General features: G+C 25.0%; 3 protein-coding genes across 6 annotated transcripts; 2 read left to right on the forward strand and 1 right to left on the reverse strand.

Moving 5' to 3' along the window:
* The first annotated feature begins 6,400 nt into the window (after positions 1-6,400).
* LOC127280491 (histone H3.3A) lies at positions 6,401-9,432 on the forward strand. The gene is made up of 3 exons (XM_051303514.1): positions 6,401-6,526; positions 7,539-7,668; positions 7,792-9,432. The coding sequence occupies exons 2-3, from the start codon at positions 7,541-7,543 to the stop codon at positions 8,072-8,074; spliced, it is 411 nt and encodes a 136-aa protein (XP_051159471.1). The 5' UTR covers positions 6,401-6,526; positions 7,539-7,540; the 3' UTR covers positions 8,075-9,432.
* On the forward strand, positions 6,445-12,450 carry LOC127280498 (histone H3.3A). 3 transcript variants are annotated; one of them, XM_051303536.1, is made up of 3 exons: positions 6,445-6,526; positions 11,088-11,223; positions 11,355-12,450. In XM_051303536.1, exons 2-3 carry the CDS (start codon positions 11,096-11,098, stop codon positions 11,635-11,637), a joined length of 411 nt encoding a protein of 136 aa, XP_051159493.1. In that variant the 5' UTR covers positions 6,445-6,526; positions 11,088-11,095; the 3' UTR covers positions 11,638-12,450. The 3 variants fall into 3 exon arrangements, with proteins under 3 accessions (XP_051159493.1, XP_051159483.1, XP_051159501.1); XM_051303526.1 differs by lacking the exon at positions 6,445-6,526 and adding an exon at positions 10,133-10,300; XM_051303544.1 differs by lacking the exon at positions 6,445-6,526 and adding an exon at positions 10,873-11,010.
* On the reverse strand, positions 11,831-21,061 carry LOC127280479 (nuclear distribution protein nudE-like 1-B). 2 transcript variants are annotated; one of them, XM_051303501.1, is made up of 8 exons: positions 20,865-21,047; positions 20,143-20,362; positions 19,662-19,952; positions 19,449-19,585; positions 19,051-19,242; positions 18,312-18,430; positions 16,804-16,874; positions 11,831-14,870 (listed from the first exon to the last, which is right to left on the reverse strand). In XM_051303501.1, exons 2-8 carry the CDS (start codon positions 20,226-20,228, stop codon positions 14,813-14,815), a joined length of 954 nt encoding a protein of 317 aa, XP_051159458.1. In that variant the 5' UTR covers positions 20,229-20,362; positions 20,865-21,047; the 3' UTR covers positions 11,831-14,812. The 2 variants fall into 2 exon arrangements, with proteins under 2 accessions (XP_051159458.1, XP_051159450.1); XM_051303493.1 differs by lacking the exon at positions 11,831-14,870 and adding an exon at positions 17,499-17,696 and having other exon boundaries at positions 16,798-16,874; positions 20,865-21,061.
* Positions 21,062-21,492: the final 431 nt, after the last annotated feature.

Here is a 21,492-nt window from a genome sequence, read left to right on the forward strand (position 1 = left end):
AATTCAATAATGTTAATTTTTTCCAGTCTTAACAAAAGAAAAAAAAACAAATTTTTTTTTCTCAATTCTTCATAATTTTGTATAAAAAAAAAGATGAGGCCAAAAAGAAATGTTTTTTTATTAGGTCAGTTTTTTAGATAAATATTAAAATATTAATACACGTTAACAAAAAAAAAACAAACAAACAAAAAAGTATGAATTTATTAGCTTATGGTATGCACGATTTATGAAACGATATATATATAGAAAATTTAAAAAAAAACTATTGTATAAAAATACAATTATTTGATTTCGTCTATAATCGTGTCCTGAATATTCATGCGAATAGAGAAAAAGAGAGTGGGAGAGAAATAAATTGTTATCATTACAAATTATATATTTTATAGTAAATCATACGACGAATAATAATAATAAAAAGAAACATTAATTTTCATAAATAATCGTGCATATCATGAGATAAATATATTCAAGATACTATCTAGGTTTTAAAAAAAGAATTTAGCATTACGATAATGCATTTTTTCAATTTGCCATTGTACATGCATTTTTTTTACGGGTCCTCGCGTTAATAAAATGATAGTATAAAAAAAGATTTTGATGAAAATAATTTGAAAACTAAAAAAAAAATTAATACTCGAATTAGTTTTTTATCGGATACTCGTAAAAAAATTGCGTTTACGATTAGTGTATACGCTCGTCGTGATCGTCAGTTTACTCGTGTGTGTATGTGTGTTAATTAAATTTCCATATAATATTGAACTGATGAATCTTTATAACAATTTAGCTTTATCATTATTTAATTAATTTGTTTTGCAAAAAAATGCTATAATCCTTGTATCAAATACTTTTATTGTGCATTTCATTGTTTCATATATTTTATAATCTTATTACATATACTATTTTTTTATATTTCATGAAATTTGTCGTTGAATACAAATTTATCATTTGTAAAATGAAAAAAAAAAACTATTTTAATTTGAATTACATTAATACGAAAAAAAAATGTTTAAAAAATTAATTGGGTTTAAAAAAAATAGTTGATATTAATCTCGGTGATTTTGAAAAGAATTTAATTTAATATTCCGATATGAAGTATATTTTTTATAAAGTATAATTTATGATTCTATTTAATTTTTGAAAAATAACAAAATTCTAAATTAAAATTCTTTTTTGAAAAGAATTTTTTTATTTTTTAATAATCATGTTTTTATTATTATCATTAAAAAATGACGTATTATTAAAGTTAACTTTCGATCACGCTATGCAAATGAAAGAGTTTAGAAATGATATTTCTGATTAATATAATTATATAAATGAATGAATAAATAAATATATATATATATATAAATAAATATTGTAAACAATTACATTCATATTACGCTATTTTACTTATAATAAATAATATACTACGATCATATTAATAATTATGAAATTAAATTATTGTGAGAACGACAAATTTAGCTACAAATAGGTTAATAGGAGAGTAACAAAGTGAATGATTAGCTATTATTACTTATCCAATACAAACTTACACAGTTGAATATTTATAAACAAAAAAAGATAAAAATTCTGTCCCCTTTATTGGTTTCTTTGCTTTCGTAATAATTTTTTTAATTGAAAATAGAAATAAAAAATAATTGATATATTAATATATAAATTATATATGATTAATAATTATATACTAATAATTATGTATCAATAATTAGATATTAATAATTAATATATATTAATTAATATATTAAAGATTTTAATAATGAAAAAAATTTCGATAAAGAGCTTAAAAATGATTTTATTCTTCATCAAAACAAAGACAGCCAATAATTGGGCAGACAAAATTAATAAATATTATATATTATATATTTTTGAAAAAAATCGTGAAACAATACAAAAAAGCGACGTGTAATGGCCTGTTTGTGCGAATGATTCTTCTCTGATTTTTTAATGCTTTCTTGAAATGATTTTATTTTTTTATTTTATAATCGAGATTATATAAATTTACAAGGCACATTTTTAATGAACAATGTAACGATAAAAGAAATTTTATTAAAAAAAAAAAAAAAGAAAACTCGTTAAACAGAAGAATTATTTGCACAGTACAGAAAATAAAATAAACCTACACATAATCACTAGGCTACTTTGACGATAATAGATTGTGTAAAAATAATAATATTGAGGAACTTTAAAAAATATATATATCATTTTTATTACAAATTTGTCGATAATAATTGTCAATCCAAATCATCTGTATAATCAATTGTAGTTTTTGATATTCGACCTTTCAAATTTATTATTGTAATATTATCTATTACTTTCACTTTCTGACATTTTCTGCTGAGCGAATACTTTTGCAAAAAAAAAAATTCATTTTGCAACTCAAGGATTTTTTGAAAAATTATTATGGAATTTTGTAATGGAAATTGTATTTCAAACAGAATTTTTTGTAATTTAAAAGCATTTTTCTATTTTACAATATTTTCTATTTAAATCTTTTTTTTATCACAGACAAAATTTTCTATCAGAATTTTGCATTTTCAATCAAAGTGTTTTGTATTTTTCAAATGAAAAGGTTATTAAGGGACCAAATTTTGTTTCATTTAATGATTTTCCTTTGTGAAATTTTTGTAAAGATTTTACTATTTATTTTACTTTAAAAAAAAATCCTTGTGCTGTGAATAAAATGAAAAGTTTTAATTCAGCATTAAAGTCATTATCGCAGAATTAAGAAAGTACATACTATAGTTATCAAATTGATAATGGAAATGAACTGTTACATATTTCGATTTCTATTGTGAATTCTGCATCTCTGTAATAGTTGTAACGTTTTTAAAGTTTTTAAATATCTCCCCTCCGAAGATATGAAGAAAAAAAATTTATTTCAACAAAGATAGAGAGAAAAAAAAAAAAAAGTTCGACGGGATTTAATGCATAATGCAGAATCCAATAGAAACGCGCCTGTTAAAAGAAGCGTTTAAATATTTTTGCAATAAATATGAGACAAAACCGTCTTCCGGAACAATAATTCAATGTTTGCGTAGCCTAAAGAAGAAGAAGAAGAAAAAGAAAACACGTCTATGGTGAAATCGAAAGATGAATAAAAGACAAATGTTTATAAAAATAAATAAAAGTATATTATATAAGCTTGATCTAGATGTCACTCTAAAAAAACAAGGATGAGAAAAGCAAGTCATTTGACTTTATGGGCAAGAAAAGAAAAAAAATATACAAAATATATTCGTATTAGCTTGCGGTGTTAAAACAAAATGTGCTATTTATTATATTTAAAAAAGAAAAAAAAACAGATATTCCACAAATTTTAATCTATATCATCATGATTACTTAATTCCATCTGAAGAAAGGACATCGAAATTTTTTCGTAATTTTATCATTATATTTGTAAATGTCTACTAATGGATAATAATTGGCTTTGCTGATAAATAGAATTTACAATTAAAATATCTAGTACAAGTAAATAATGGATTTTTAAAATATTTAAATTTCTAAAATGAAAAATTTTAAACTGAAAATTTAGATGATTCAAAAATACAAAAATCGTAAATAAATTTAAAAAAAACTAAAATTAAAATTTAAAAAAAAAAATTAAATGTTTAGTATTTAAATGTGTGTCAATTTTATATTTCTCCTTTCTTGAGATAAATAAATTTCAAGACTATAAATTTGTGGATCATTCTGAATCCGAACAGAGTGGCTGAGAATGGAAAAAAAGGAAAAAAATATCAATTTTCTAAAAAAGTTCTTAAAAAAAAGGACACTAGTCATTGTGAATATGAAATAAAAAAAAATATAAAATTAACTTATCAATATTATTATTTTGGAATCTTTCCGTGGCCACTCTGTCAAATCGAAACAATAAATAAAATATTATTGAATTATCCGTAGCATGTAATACAATATTAATGATAATAGACGGTATTAACAAATTTAATAGATTTTCAAAATGGTCTGTCGTTCTGGTTGTGGTTACTTCTTATATGTGTGTGCATTTTATATGTATACCCGAAAGGATTCTCAACTCATATCACCGACTGTTTGGTATAATTATAATAATAATAATAATTGGATTTTTGTACGTTTTTAAAAATCTTATATAAATGAAGTAACCGCTTTGAGCATATTGTAATTATTCTTTTATAATACGTAAAAAAAAAAAAATTAATAAACGGTCTGTAATTGAATTTAAAACTCGATTTAAAAAAAGCATTGCACATATGTAACTCAATCATATATGTAAGTTAATAATTAAAACAAATATATAAATATATGATTAAATATATTATATATATTAGAAATAAACTACAACAATATACGACTTTTAAGATACCTCAGATAAAATTTTTCTATAATGGTCTGAAGACTGCGATTTCAAGATATAACACATGTAAAATAAATGACAATGCTTTTTTTTCTCGAGACTTAATTCAAGTTAAGAGAATCGTCGATAAATAAAAGCTCTTTTTCTTACCTATATGTATATGTATAAAGCGCAAATCGAAAGGGCGATAAAAATTCGTATTTCTGTCAAAAAAAAAAAAAAAAAAAAAAAAAAATTTCACTGTTTGGTGTCTGAATCACCGAATGTATTGTATGCGTGTCTTGCATCTAATAGAAAAAAAAATGAATAATAATATTGTGAGTTTAATTAACTCGATTCGTGTGGGACCTCACAGTTATTTTTTTAATAACAACAAAATATGACAAGAAGTTCAATTTTAGATTATTCAAATAAAAAAATGTAATGAAGGTGGCGTTTATATTTATAAGATTTTCAACTGTGGTTTGTCTGATTTTGTGATGTCACTGATATTTTCATAATACATGCATTTAATTTTGTTTATCATGCGTTCTGCGAGGCTGTACACAATTTTTTTTTTTTCGTCTTTCTTTTTAAAGACACAATTTTCATGAGATCTCTTTCTTTTTTTTTTGATAATTTAAAAGAAGATCTCTTTTTAATGTTAATTTTTTAAAAATCTTTTTCATAATTTTTAAAAAAGAATCTCGTTTTTTGAAAATAATTTGCAAAAAGTATAAAAATCATTTTCTTTGATGAAAATAAAAATATTAAAAAAGAACGTTTCAATTTCAAATTTAATTTGATTTAAAAACTATTTTTGAATTTTTTATTTCTTATGAAGAAGAGATTTTTTATTCTTAATCCAAGATTTTTTGAATTTAGTGATAACAGTAACTAGGTAGTTGTTTGTCTTTTAATTTTTTTTTTCTAATTGCTAATTATGTCATTATCAAATACAAAAGCCAAGATCGCATTATAAGCGAATTTCTTGTTTTTGAATATATAAAAGTCTGATGCTGCGTACAAAAAAAAGAAAGGTATTGTTCTAAGTGCAAAACTCTCAAAGAATTTTCGGTACGTGTACAAATTATCGAAATGTTTTTTAATTAATTATCGCTTAGATTGTTAAATAAGAGAAAAAAAAATAAAAACCGGCACAAAAAAAGAAATTAATTACTTTTTATAGAAATAATAGATATGGGCAAAAAAAAAAAAGATATAAAACAACTTATTATCTTGACGCATATTAAAAAAAGACTTAATTTTCAAAAATAAAACTTGTTTGTTTTTAAATTGTAAAATTCTACATAGTAAAATGTAGTGAATTCTAATAAATGTCAGTACAAATTGAATAGCAAAAAAAAAAAAAAAAATAAATAAAATAAAAAAGAAAAATTGTGAGCAAATGTCGTTCGAATAAAAAACAGAAATATTTAAAACCGATATTTTTGGCAAGAAAGAATTAATTAATGAAATTAAGACCGAGATAGTTTAGTAGCTATTGTAATCGTTAAATAAATTTTGTTCTAATATTTTTTTGATGACTGAAAGTTTATACATTATAGTAATGATATCTTACGACGTACATAATTCGTAGAACGAATTTTCATTACTGCTTCTTATGCTATAATTATAATAGGTAGTGTAATATAATAAAAATAGGTATTGTAAATCAATAAATTGAAATTATTAAATATAAGAGAATACATTATTTAATTCAATATTCATTTTAACGAAAACGAATTTTTTTAAGAAATTATTTCTGAATCCTATTTTATGAAAATAAAAGAAAAGTTTTTACCTTATTTACCAATTTTCCAGTATGTAACGATTTTTTTTTTAATTAAATATGTTTTAGTAAGTTGTTAATTTTATATCTTTTCTTATTATATTGAGAAATAGGACCGTAAAATTTGAATTTTACAAATTCAATTTTTTGAATAATGAGAGATTTTCTATTGGTTGATGGAAAAAAATTGACTGCGCAAGATGGAAGTTTTGCAATCTAACACAGTTAACTACTGGCGCTAATGAATAGACTTCCGGTTCATTTTAGCCAATCAGAATGCGTTTTACTAAAGTTGTTGTTTTCTACCACCAGAGCGCGCATCAGTGGATATTGAATAAAATCCGTCAGTTTTGCATCAGCCGTTGCAAGTGAAAGTTGTGAACTTTGTTTCAATCAACAACCGTCTTCAGCAAATTACTAAAAAGGTAAGACCAATCAAACAAGATACGTGTATTTTCATAAATTATTGTGATATTTATTGAGGGACAATAATTTTTATACGATATTTTAATATTTTGTGTCGCGATAATTAACGTAATAAGAGTTTTCGCAATAGCGTCTTTTCATCTTAAAGTGTGACTACATCCGCCATTTTGATAATTGTTCATGTTCCCTGTTGGAGGGAAAGCTGTAAATATTTATCAATATTGTATTTTTTCCATGCATATTGTCTTTGATTTTTATTGTGAATGGAAAATTACTAAATATATTTTTAGCTTGTTTTTCTTAATAAAAAGAAGGTCGAAATTCATATGTTGGTGATAAAATCTAACATTTATATAGTTAATGAAAAAAAGCGGGATTTCTCTCATATCGCGTCTATTGACATGATAGTCCCTCCCAGTTTTTTGTTATATACCTTTTCTAATTTATCTAACTTAATTTATATTCTAGTCTATTTTTTAAATTTATTTTATTATTTAAAAAATGTCAATAAACGTTTATCTGGATAATTTATCTTGAAATTTTGTTTTTTATTAATTTCAGTTATATTCAGGGCATTGTTCATCCTGAAAAAATTTGTAATTATATTCTCTTGAAAAAGTGAATAAGTTTTGGTGTTGAATTTTATTTTATTCATAATTTTGATTGTATAAGAAAATGTGTGTTTTTACAATAGAGAAAGCTGAAGGATTTATGATTATATGTATTTATTTTTCTCTAGTGACCTTGAATCTTTTATTACAAGCAAAAATATTGTTTTTCAGTTAAATTAGCATTAATTTACAAAATATCTTCATTATTGACGCAGTAATTACAATTTTTTTTTTTTAAATTTAAGTAACTTAATTGTTTAATTTGTTTGATTAATTATAAATTAAACAGTTTTATTAAAAATAATTTATTTTACTTTATAAAATTATTGAAATAACTTTTTTTTTAATCAAATAAGGTTTTGGTATATTTTCCGAATTTAAATGAATTTGATATTTTCAGAAATGGCTCGTACTAAGCAGACAGCGCGTAAATCTACGGGAGGAAAAGCACCCCGAAAACAACTTGCCACAAAGGCAGCACGTAAAAGTGCACCATCCACTGGAGGAGTCAAGAAGCCTCATCGTTATAGGTAATTATCATTAATTTTTCTGCGATAAACTAACTAAATATCTATTCGCACTGTCATAAATGTATTTCATTAAATAATTTTAATAAAAGTAATTTTATACTAATTTAATTTATTCGATTACAGGCCCGGTACTGTTGCTCTTCGAGAAATCAGAAGATACCAAAAGTCCACTGAATTGTTGATCAGAAAATTGCCCTTCCAACGATTAGTTCGTGAAATTGCACAGGACTTCAAAACTGATCTTCGTTTCCAAAGTGCGGCCATTGGTGCCCTTCAGGAAGCATCTGAGGCATATTTGGTTGGTCTTTTTGAAGACACAAATTTGTGCGCTATTCACGCTAAGCGGGTAACCATTATGCCCAAAGATATTCAATTGGCTCGACGAATTCGTGGTGAACGTGCTTAAGTTTTCTCTTATTTTTCTCTTTTTTATTATAAATTTTTTTATTTTATCGAACATTATTTTTGTCAATGTATCACGCGATTTCTTTGCAAAAATATGTTTCTTTATTCTCTGTCCCTCACTGCCAAGCACTCCTAAAAATTAAACCTAGACAAATTCTTAATGAAATGCAACATTTGACATAATTTTTTTTTCATTTAATTATTTAATAAATAATTCAGAACATGTAATTTTTATTTTGAGTAAAAGATTGCTTTAAAAATTGAGTTATTTTTGTACGTTTATATTTTTTAGAAATAGCTTTTTGTTTAACAAGAAGCTATAATAAAAAAATTCTTAGTATAAATCAGGTTTTTCTTACACAACTGCTTTCAAGTAGATGTTGACTTTTTTTTTTATCGCGATGCAAAGAATTTTTTTTAACTTTTTTGATTAATGGAATAACAATGAAATATTCATTTTTAAATTCCTGTTTCAACAAGTTTAAATGATTGCTCTTTCATTGTGATAAGTTTTCCCTCCCCTTTATTAAATAGAAGAAAAATTGTTTTTGATGTATAGTTTTGTCAAAAATGATTTTTCACATTAAAAAAAAATAGAGTATATTTAATGTGTAATTTTATAGGTTAGCTTTTAGATAATGTAATATTTAGAAAATGTCAATTTCAAATACAGTTTTTTGCCATTAAATTTTGGCTACTTATTGTATTTTCTAGATGACGTAAATTTGTATTCACATGAAAATTTACGTAATTCTTGTAGACTTTTGTTTTATAAAACAATTGTCTACTTGTAAGTTCGTAAATTTTTGATGTCTAGGTTTAAGACTTGCACTATTGTAGTTAAGTGTGATTATAAATGAGAAGATGATGATAAAGATGATGAAGAAGAAGAAGAAAAAATTGCAAGAAATCGAAGATACAATATGAAAAATGAATAACATTCACTTATTGTTAGTCACAGAATTCATCGTACAATTAAAAACTTTTTATTTTATATAATATGCTAATTAATCCCTAATTCAGCTGTCATTTTGATCTCGTTATTCGTTTTTCATGTATGTTAATTTTTTAAAGATTTTAATTTGCAATAATCACTACAAGATATCTTGAAAAAAATGTATTATAATATTACTCAAGTATTTACTGTAAAAATTAGACCCATTATTTTTTACTTTTGACAAATCTTCTTGTACTTGTATCAACGCTGCTGTTGTGAAATAAATAGTCTTTTTTTTAAACAAAAAAAAAAAATTATCTAAGAAATGGAAATTCACGATTAAAAAATAATGTAATAATACTACATTTGTAAAACTATTTAGTATCTTTATTATCGAGCCAATAAATTCTGCAAAAAGAATATTTGTGTGTTGATACTTTATTTTATATTTAAAAAATTTATTTTATTTATTGAAGAAAATTTTTATTTTACAATATTAATTAATGCCACGTTACTATTTTTAATGTACTTAAAAATAATTAATATACTTTTCTGTAATTTCAAGACTGACTTCTAATATTAAACTTTTAGAAAAAATGTTGTGATAAAATTAATTTCGCGCTCTAATTGCTGCGAAAATTCTATTGTTTAAAGGAATTATAAGCTTTTTATCGGTCATAATAATTTTCCACTAATTACTAACAGTAATCGAACTGTTATATTCATAAAAAGTAAATTTAATTTACAATATATTATAAATTTTATTTTATATATTACATCGTTCATTTCACGTTATTATCTGAACTCTAATTAGTTGATTAACAAACGGATGTAATTATTTTGTCATTTCATTATTTATGAAGAAAGGCAGTTAATCGATCGATGTCTGTTACCAGCCAGAAGTCCATACGTGGATTTTCCTAGACATTAGGCGAGATACACGCCCCCCCCTCAGATAAAAAGGGGGGGAATGCTTCTTGAAATTTCTAAAATACGGAATTAAGAGTAATGAAAATAGAATTCAATTGAGAAACATAGACAATTGTTTTAGATCTTTCTTTGAAAACCAATCAATTTGGAGGAAATTTAAATTGTCTCTAAACTCAGCTTGGCAATTGGTTGTCAACTATACTATTTAGTTTCTAGGGGGGTTTAGTTAGGGTAGGGACAAGGGAGTTATGAATCGGTAGATGAGAGCGGTGAGGTGAGGAGAGCATCCACTGCCATCCAAGTACAAGGAATCGTTTGTGTAATACCTCCGTATTTTTCGTGACATATACCTGGAGAAAGGTGAGTAAACAATCGAAAAGTTGCATTAAATCTCGTAACTTGATGCAATTAACGAAAATAACGATTTTTTAGTGATAAATTTGTGCATAAAATTGGAAAAATTAATGGAAAATGCTATACGTTTTCGCGGCAAAGCATTTTGGTGCCATCGCCACCATTTTGTGTGATTGACGTTATATGTTTGGAGGGAATATTGTTCTGTGCGGTTGACGTCTTTTCCGATAACAAGAGCACATGTTGTATTTGTGTAATTTGATAAATTTTAACAAAATTTTCGTGAAAGTGTGACAATTATTTTTTTTTAATTGAATGGGCAACGCGAAAAATTAATAATTAAGATTCGAATTTTCATCCGGAAACACGTCTCTCTCTTTTTTCTTCTATAAACCATTGCAAGAGGAACGAAAGTTTGTGCATTGCGCAACGCGATGGCGTTCCTTGGAGCGCGATTCCGCTGCATAAGTCTTAACCGGGTTTGACTCCCACCATTCGTATTATTTATCTCCCACTTTGATATTTGTTTACCTCCCCCCCACTTTTCTCTTTCTCTCTCCCCCCCAATCTCTTTGTGTCAGAAGAAAGGAGCGCAGAATACGGGGTTTACGATCGACTCGCTTGTCTGTGGGTCTGTCTGCACATCGCGTTTTTTAGAGGGGGATTGTTGTGTTTTGGGGTTCATCCACCCTTAGTTTGAACCCACGCTTTTCAAGGTTTCAATGTCCTTTACGAATTTAATTTAAACTTCATTGAGAATTTTTTTTTTCTAAAATTTATATCTTTTTTTTAGGATAAATCATGGCTCGTACAAAGCAGACCGCGCGTAAATCTACCGGAGGAAAGGCTCCCCGAAAACAGCTCGCAACAAAGGCAGCACGTAAAAGTGCACCTTCCACCGGAGGAGTCAAGAAGCCTCATCGTTATAGGTAATAATTAATTTTTCTGTGATAAAATCTTAAAAAATTTCTTCAAATTGAATTTATTATTCAAAAAACTAATTAATAAGAATAATTTTAATAAAATTAATTTTATACTAATTTAACTAATTTGATTACAGGCCCGGTACTGTTGCTCTTCGAGAAATTCGAAGATACCAAAAGTCCACTGAATTGTTGATCAGAAAATTGCCCTTCCAACGATTAGTTCGTGAAATTGCACAGGACTTCAAAACTGATCTTCGTTTCCAAAGTGCGGCTATTGGCGCTCTTCAGGAAGCATCCGAGGCATATTTGGTGGGTCTTTTCGAAGACACTAATTTGTGCGCTATCCACGCCAAACGAGTGACAATTATGCCGAAAGATATCCAATTGGCTCGGCGAATTCGTGGTGAACGTGCTTAAGCAGCCTAATTATTACATTAACGATTACTATTACTACCTATCGATATGATTATCAATATTCGTAAAACAGTGGATATGAGAAACACTTTTTTCATTCCCCTAATTAATAATGTTTCATTGCATTTCACTATCAAAAAAAATCGTATAGCAAAATCATAATTAGATGCATAGATTGCAAAATAGCTTTTTATCAAAAAACAAAAAAAAGAAGGAAAATTCCCATGGAATCTCGTTTTCGATTTATTAATAACATGTTATCAATTTATATTCATCAGCAACCCTTTTTGGAATCTCATTCTAATTACAGTAATTTTAAATCTTTTTTGTATTCATCAATTTGCTAAATTTAAGTTAGTACTACTATCGCGGTGTTAATTGACAAAAAAAACAAACACTAGTTTCATTGATAAGATTTGTGATATGACAATTTGATAAACTTTTTGAAAGAAATTGAAAAAAATTTATAAAAAATTGAAGCGAATTCTCTTAAAAGGGTTTTTTCAATTTCTCATTTCCTTGTTTTTTTTTTTTTTTTAGTTAACTGACAATTTTTGTTTATGAAAGTCAGTCATTCGTTTTTTTCCCTCGTTGCTCATGATCGTTCTTATAATTGTACTTGTAACTATATAAACAATAGTGAGTCCTTTTAGATAATAAGATGTTTCCTATAGTTTGATCCAATAGTAAAAGAAAAATAGCAAGTAACTTTAACACCTGGTTGTATGAAAATTATGTTTAATTGACTCTGGGACCTTCCTAGTTTTTGTGTGACAAAATTCCCTAATTTCTTAAATAAATATTAAACACACAATATTTTGTTTCTACTTTCATTTATCTTCCTATATCTTTTAAGAGTGCTCATTTAATTTGTTTTTTTATACGATTTATGATTAGAATTTTCTTTCTTTGAAGTGATTGAAAACTACTATTTCTTTTCAATTATTTTTAACAAATAGGTATTTTGCATTTGCAAAACGTTAAACATTTCTAACATATTTGAACAAGTTACACTTTTCAAAATGGTACTTTCAACGTGTTAGGTGGCAGCACATGACGGAGACTGAAGAAAAATTTATTTTTAATTTAGACATCATATTTTTATATAAATTTTAAAGTTGTACGCAAATAAAAGTAGAAAAAATCAGGAATTTGCGTAAATTGTTTGATTTTACGAAAATTAATAAAGAAAATCATTTTAAAAAATAAGATTAGGAACAGGCGGTCATTTTCTTCTTGAAATAGATTTATAAAAATCATTTTGTAATTTTTTAGGAAAAACAATTTTATAATTTGCAATTTTTATTTATTTTATAAATGATTCGATATAACATACAACTAGAACTGATGGAGCAACTTTTTCTACATATTTTAATGACAATACAATTTTTAATTCAGAGTATATCACAATTTGGCTACAAAACTATATTGTTTTGAATATATTTGAGGTATTTTCTGAGAAGTCAAATATATATGAACCCGCGTTATAGAATTAGGTCGAAAATTTTATTGAATATATTTTTATATATATATTTCTTTTTTAAAGTATACATAATAATATAGTATAATTATTATATTTTCTTTTGCAATAAAACAAGAGATAACAAATAATTTTAAAATTGAAAACAGAATAAATATTTTTTTTTTAACTTTATTTGTTAAAAATTATGATTTTAAAGCACAAAGTTGAAAAAAAAGTTGTACAATTCGCAAAATAAATATGAACTTAATTCTAGAATAAATATATTATTGCACTTTTTTTCAAAGAAATAAATTAAAATTTTGCAAAAATAAAATCAATTAAAATATTAGTGACAATTTAAATTTTGTTAAATAAAAAAAATTTTCTTTTAATCTCTGCTTAAGGAACGAAGCGATTATTTAATTTCTCTGAATATTAAAATTTATCCTAAATCATTGTTTTTTTATTTAAAAATTTTAATTAATCATATGAAACACCAGTTTCATGAATCATCAGTGATTATAATTAAAATTGATAATTAGTATACGTGAAAATAATCCTGGGAATACGAAGAATTTTTTTTTTTTCTATAAAGCTATCATTAGTAATAAGGAATTTTGAATTATAAAAAATTATTATCCGTTGTACATTTTGATATTTCTTTTTGTCAAAAAAAAAAATTCGATTATCAAACTCACAGTTCAAAAATATTCAGTCACTCATTGTAAAAATACTTCATTCTTTTTTTTTTCATTCTGAATAAATCTTTTTGCTGTTCATTCTTCTCCGCTATAAAAATTTTTTTTTTTCTTCACATCATAAGAAACAAATAATTATTGTAATTCTACAAAACTTATAGAAAATTAGTTAATCAATAAAATGTTTTTTTTCTTCGGGGACATTTCATAATTATATATATCTACAACACGAAAACAATTAACTCTCAAATTTACAAACATCTTGGTCTTTATAAATTAACGCTTATATATGTATATAAGTATATTTACAAAAAAATTCTACTCATTTGCTGACTGTTAAAAATTTTACAAAAAATTCACACAAACAACAGTATAAATCATAAAATTCTTGAAAAATTTTTTAACACAAAAAATCTATTTCCTTTTCTAAACTGTTATTGTTAAACTAAAAAGAAAAACACAATTTTCTTGATACAAGTTATAAAGAAATTTACAAAAATAAAATCATATTTTGTTTCAAAATTTATAAAAATTTCAAAACTTAGAAAACTTATATTGCAGTTTATAAAATGAATAAATTTTCTATATTTAGAAAATACAGAAACTCAGTTTCAAATTCATTTTTGCAGAGAAAATTGTCAAAGAACGTTTTTTCTTTTTGCTTTGTCAACAATTTTTTTCAAGCAAAAAAAAATTTACAAAAGTATCAATATTCTTATGAATATTAATTTTTTCATTGGAATAAAAATTATGAAATCAATTTTTTTTTTTAATTGGGCAATTAGCAGAGGAGTATTTCAGTCACGATTATTAAAATGAGGAAATAGATAAATAGAGAGTATAGTTCTTTCTTCCTATATCTAATACAAGATCGTCATTTCAAGTAAAATGATTAAATATCGTTTGATGCATTCAATGATGATTATACAAATGAAAAAAAAACTGCTAACTCAAGATGTTGTATATGAAAAAAAAATTTCTAGCTCACATTTCTTTCGTACTGTGATCGGAAGTTGTTTTACAATCGAATATGATTGTTGTTGCCTGTTGCTAAGCCTCGTACTTGTCTTCTTGTCCTAAATCGAGAATAAATGCAAAATTTTTCAATATTCATCAGAAAAGATTTTAGATTTTTTTACGATTCACAGAACACAAAAATACATCATGCGAATGCAGAAAAGAATTTTCTTCCTTTTTTTTCTTATTTAAAATAAAAATTTTCAACCTCAACACAGAACTTATAATAAATTTGAATTTTCATATCTTTCAATTGCAATAAACAATAATCTTTAACTTCGATCTTATCACATTGTCTGAGAAAATTTTTTAATCAAAAGCCTTGCAAAGTTGTGCAATAAAAATTTAAATTACTTAATTATAATTTAGTATTACCAAAGAAAAATTACAAAACAAAGACAAGCACATTGACAAAATAAGAAACATTTATTTCAATATAATAATTGTCGATAACAAAAAAAAAAATCTTAGACTCAATCTAAGATTGTCACTTAATAAATTACGAGAAGTACATTTTAAAAAAATTATTTAAACATTTTTTGTTCATAAATTTTTTCGAATATTTTTATTATTAATTAATAAATAATAATAAGAATATCATAATAAAATTATTTGATACTCGATTATTTTTATTATTAAATATTATTAACTAATAATAATCAATTAAAATAAAAGCCTTAAAAATTGTACTTTAAAATTTCTAAAATCTTCGCCGACTTTAAGACGAAATAAAACAAATGAAATAAAAAAAAATAGTCCGTTTTTTATAAATTGTTTCAGTAATTTCAATAATTTACATTAGTACCTAATAATAATTTTTCTAAAGCAGTTATGAAGTATAAATTAAAATTGTACTCGTGAACAGGTGAATTGCACTATACACCATATTTTTTTGGAATGTACACTGGGTATAATTTATTCCTGTTTCTAAAATCCCGATAGAAAGCATGTATTAAAAATAATTTTTTCATCATTCCGTTAAAATAGATATTTAACAATAATTAAAACATTTTTTTTATAATTTTACTTTCTATCTGGATTATTGTTCGCTATTCTTAATATAATTATTTAAATGATAATGTCATAAAAATGTGGTGCATATTAAGTATAAATTAAATTTTCAATATATGTAAAACAAATGAAAATTAGATAGTAACTATTATTGTCTAACGAATTAGCGTCATCAATGACTTCTTTATAATTTTCCTTGTAAGAGAATAAAAATTCTTTTTAGGCTAAATTTCATCATATATAATTATTAATTTACTACAGTAAAATTAAGAAAATTAACTTAAATATTTTTGAAAATTTTAAGCTTTAGGTTCTGAAATTAAAAAAAAATTAAATGAAAATCGTATTATATTTTTAAAAATTGAATATTTATTTTTTTGTAAATTTTGTTAAAATATAAAAATAATCTGTAAAGAGAATTATACGAAATTATAAAAAAAAACTGATATCAATGTTTTAGTAATAAATAATAGTATTTAAATAGTGTTAAAAAAATTCTTTCTCAAAAGAAAAATTATAAAGGCTTATCAAAGAAGTATTCTTTCTTCTTTGTTATTTTATAAAATATTTTAAAAAAATAACTAGATAAATGAAGGCACTGATTCTATTTTCCAAAAAAAAATTTTTCATAAAATCAGTGCCTTCGAATAAAATAAAAATTTCACTAATTATACAAAAATAATCTAAAATAGTGATAATCACTAATGAGAGGAAGCACAATGACTGTTCTATACATGAGAAGCGAAATAAAAAAAATGATAAAACATCACTATATATATAAGCTGTATACGCGCACTTTTGACAAATAATTTGCTTAAAATGAAGCGTTTCAAACGCATTAATTACTGATAATTTACAATCACAGAAACATGCATCGAGGATGATCAATACTAATTTACAATTTTTTTTTATCCACACGAACACGACATAATTAAAAAAGACGACACAATCCTAATTATTAATTAGTTCATTAAGCGTTACCTGTAGAGATCTCTTACAGCTTGATCCTCCCGTGAAGCATTACGACAAGTATTTAATTTATTTTCCAGTGCCTGTAAAATTAATAATTTCAATCAACAAACTTTCAATAATTATTCTGTTTTTAATTTTTTCCAAGTTACAAGTATTTTTTAGATTTTAAATAAAAATAATGTAAATTTTACAATTTTTACTTAAAAAAAGAGAATAAATAAGTAATAAAATAAAACTTTACTTTTTTACATTGGATTTTCTTTGAAATATAGAACAATTGTTAATTAGTTTAAGGGAGAATCCCACAATAACGAGATAAAAAAAAGGCTTCCGTTTTATTTATATTCTTTAATTAAAATAAATCAAATATAAGAAAAGAAAATTTTGATGAAAAATTACTAATATGATAATAAATTATGTAATTAAATAAAAAAAAGGTGATTAAATTACAATAGATGACCACGTTTATCCAATAAATATATGTAGTTAGTTTGCTGAAATTTTCAAATATTTGGTGTTTTGCAAAAGAAAACTTTGATTTAATGTTAAAATTATAATATTAGAATGAAATTAGAAGATTTTGTTTTAGGACAATGACAACAACAACAAATAATAATTAATGGAAGAATAAGCAAGACAATTTGGAAAAATTTTGAAAAGCAAAAAAACATCATGCAAACATAAAAGAAACCAAAATGAAAAACCTGCTTCGAAGGAGATTGGGAGGGTCGTAGTGCAAACGATCAGCTTTTTGTTGGTTTAGGTTGTTGTCTTATACATTGGAGCGATGCATCTAATTGAATTGATTGTGATTTTTCAGTTGTTGATTGTGGATACGTCTTTTTTCCACTTGGACATGAGCACTTCACCCTCCTACAGTCTATACAGACCCACCTGTCAAGCTATACCAAAACACGAGCTACATCACACCAACACTATATATACTAAAATAATAACGTTCACAAAACATATTTTTTGGAAAAAAAACGAGCAATTCAGGTTTCTTTCAATTTTTACTATATATGCAAACTGAAAACTAAAAAGGTATTTTGAATTAATTGTATAAGTAAAATAATGGGTCACAAATATATTAAAGATACGATACACAGGTATTAGTTGAATTTTGGGAAAAAAAAACATCAATATAAAGAAATCTTTTACAATATATGTATAACAATTAATCCAAATAGTTGGGAATTTTCATTTTTTTGGTTTCAAATTTGATTTTAAAGATATACGTGGTCATATTCAGTGATGGACCAAATTGGAAAATCTTAATTATTTTAATTAATTAAAACTGTATTAAAAATTTCTATTAAAAAACAGAAAAAAATTGTTATAATTACCGAGATAATAAATAATGAATAAAGCAATTAATAATAAATAATTGTGGCCCATCTCTGATATAAATGTCGTTCTACAAGCCGAGAGAGAGAGAGAGAGATCGTGCGTGTCTCTCACGTGAGAATATTATTTAACGTTTAGATAATAAAAAAAGATAAATTCATTATACTCACCCCAACTTTTCTCATGAGGTCACCAATCATGTTCATGGCTAATATTCTCGTGCATGGTGCCAAGGGGGGATTCATGTTGTTATTGTTGTTGCCAATCACGCCCCCCACGCCATTTGCAACTAATAGCAAATACGATAAAATTAATAATTATTTAATAATTTATTTACCCATAAATCAAAAAATAAAGTTCATATATTAATTATTAAAACAGAACATTTCATGTTAGTTATATTTAAAAAAAATGTAATTTAAATATTATAGATAAAAATAATAATTGTAATTCAAATATAAATAATAAAAATTAAAATAATAATTAGAAATTAAATGAAAATAAAATTATAAAAAAAAATCATATTTTTATGAAAAAACGTCTTTATTCACTTGTCATAAATAATAATTAACAAAAAAGAAAATAATTGTAACTTATTTCGAAACAAAAAATCAGTGAATTAGGTTTTTTTTCTAAAAAAGACGTATGTACGTAGATATGACGAAGGGTTACTGTACAAATACAATAATATGAAAAAAAAATAAATAAAAGAAAATCCCTAATATTCACGAGGGAATTGTAATTCTGGAATTGATAACGAGTTACTTAAATTTGACAAAGAAGATTTTCTCCTTGAATTATGAGACTCGTCTATTTGTTTCGCGGGAGTTAATTTTGACGATGAAAATCGTCTCTTTGAAATATGTGTTAATAAAACCTTTGTTTTACGTAGGACAGAGTTAATCTTACTCTTAGTTTGAGGCGTTGATGAATTGACGGTTGGCGTTAAATTTTGAGTGACAATTGGACTCGAGGGCGGTGTATGTGATTCAAGTTCAACTTGAAGTTTGTTGCTGTCAACATGATTGCGAACACGATCAGCTGCTGATTTATCATTGTCGGGCTGTCGTCTCTCTTGTACTTGAATTTCTTGTTTCAGGTCTGCAAAAAAAGAGAAAACATATTAATAAAGCTAATAATTAATTTAAAATAATATCATTAAAAATATTTACTATATCGCAGACCTTTCTTGATAATTGAATAACCTTTTTGATAAGAATGTTAAAAATACTCTTAAGGCCTTCAGTAAGAAAAAAAATAATTGTCATTTTATTTGAAATTTATTCAATTAAAAAAAGAAAAATTACCTCTTATTTCGTCCATAAGTCTCTGTACAATTACTTTCAAACCATCCTTTTCGTCCAATTCAGATTCAAGGAGCGCATTTTTTTCTATTTCAAGATTGAATTTCGCCTCAAATTCCTCTTCTGTCGCTTTACTTATTCTATTGGAAATATTTTTTTTAATTATTTACAGTATGTCTTAAAAAAAATTTAAAATAAATGAAATAATTATATTACCTGTGAGCTCTTTCGAGATCATCATTTTTTTGCTCTATTTCGCGAATATATTTGAGTTGTTGCTCTTGAAGAATTTGAAGTTCTTGAGCTCGTGTTTGAAACATGGCACAGTCAGCAGCTTGCTGATCTTGACGAACCCTTAATTGTTCTACTTCATTAACCAACCTACAATTTCTTTGTTGTAATTCTCTGATAGTTTTTTCTGCCTGCTCCAAGGACGTTTCCAGTTCCTTTTCCAACATTTGTGAATTTTCTTGGAATTCTTCCAGTTCACGTTCAACATCTTCCTTTCTAGAATTTTATTATTGCACAACAAAATATTATTGACTTGACCTTGCAAATAATGCGGCAAAATTTATATAAAATTGAGAAATTATAATAACAAAAAAAAAATCAAATGTAATAACATTTAATTATTTATGTTATGCAATTTTTAATTTAATGAAAAAAAATTACAGCTAAAAAATTATTGAAAAAATACCTTTGATGCATTTGATGGGCAAGGTCCATCCAAAACTGGATTTCTTCATCTTTGCTGGAAAAATCTGGAGTGTCGATATCCATCATTTTGATACGATTTCCACGCTCACTTTCTTTATCAGTCTTTAAATATTTTGTAGTTTGCGAATGGCTTCGCGAACTATAATCACTCACTCATGAAAACTACAGAAACTTTCTTCTCATGATCCACAGGACATTTTCTACAAGCAAAAGATTTGACACTTAAAAAGAAATCTGTCAAAACAATACCAGTTACTTTTATCAACTTCTGTTTAATTAAAACTATTTTTAAAAACGCGTTTTAAAAAAACAACACAAGAAAGTATTCCAAAAACGTAAATGTATTCACTAACAAAAATAATTTTATTAAATATATGTGAAAAGTAATAAAAATAATGATGTTGGGATATGAAAACTTCTTAAGATTACGAAAGTAAATAAATATATCCTTGATTAATTGCGTAGGAGTAAAATGTATTAGGGAAGGACACGTGTGTCATAAATGTCATCAACTAATTAATTCAATTCCTTGAATATGTGTAAGGCAGATTTTTTTTTCACGTAATAAGACATGAGAGCCTTCCATTTGTGACGCGTCAAGCAAAATTGGAACTCTTTTTCACATCGTCGGTATTATAAGAATAAGGCGTCTAACGAGGTTATTATAAACGCATATAATGTAAAAACACTGCAAGAACTTACGTTTATCAAGATCACAAGGTATTCCCGATTAAAAATATGGTATACGAACAACAAAACAGTAGAGACTTGAGAAATCGTTTTGAAGGGAATTAGTAATAAAAAGCTGCTCAGCATCAAACTCAGTCCACTTTCCTCGGGATTGGATTGCGTACGATCAATTGTAATTATTTCAATCTGACGTCATCTTCCGTCGGTCAAGTTAATTCCTGAATTTACTGTATTTGAACAATAATTATAAAACGTATTAATTTGACTTACAAGTACGTAATAACTGAAGTAAATACTTGTATATTTAAATAATATCTAAAATTTAACTTTAAAATGGAGTATTAAACATTGCGGATACTGCAAATATGTTGTAGTTTACTAAAGTGCCGGTAGATGTCCGATCGTCGTTTTTTTGAATTTTTTAGCGCGAATTTCAAATCTGAATTTATAAAAAATATAAAAGATTCAATAAAATGCGAATCAAAATTTACAAATTTAAATTTCATTTAAAAAAAAAGGAAATACTTTTTTAATATTTTAAATAAAATAACTATATCAATAAGAATAAGGAGTATTAATATTAATTTTTAATACTTGTTTAAAAAATGATCACTTAAATTAAAATTACGATTGAAATAAA

The sequence above is a fragment of the Leptopilina boulardi genome, unplaced genomic scaffold (genome assembly GCF_019393585.1).
Source record: "Leptopilina boulardi isolate dan_hultmark-lab unplaced genomic scaffold, ZJU_Lbou_2.1 LbouV2_112, whole genome shotgun sequence".
Classification (NCBI taxonomy): Eukaryota; Metazoa; Arthropoda; class Insecta; order Hymenoptera; family Figitidae; genus Leptopilina; species Leptopilina boulardi.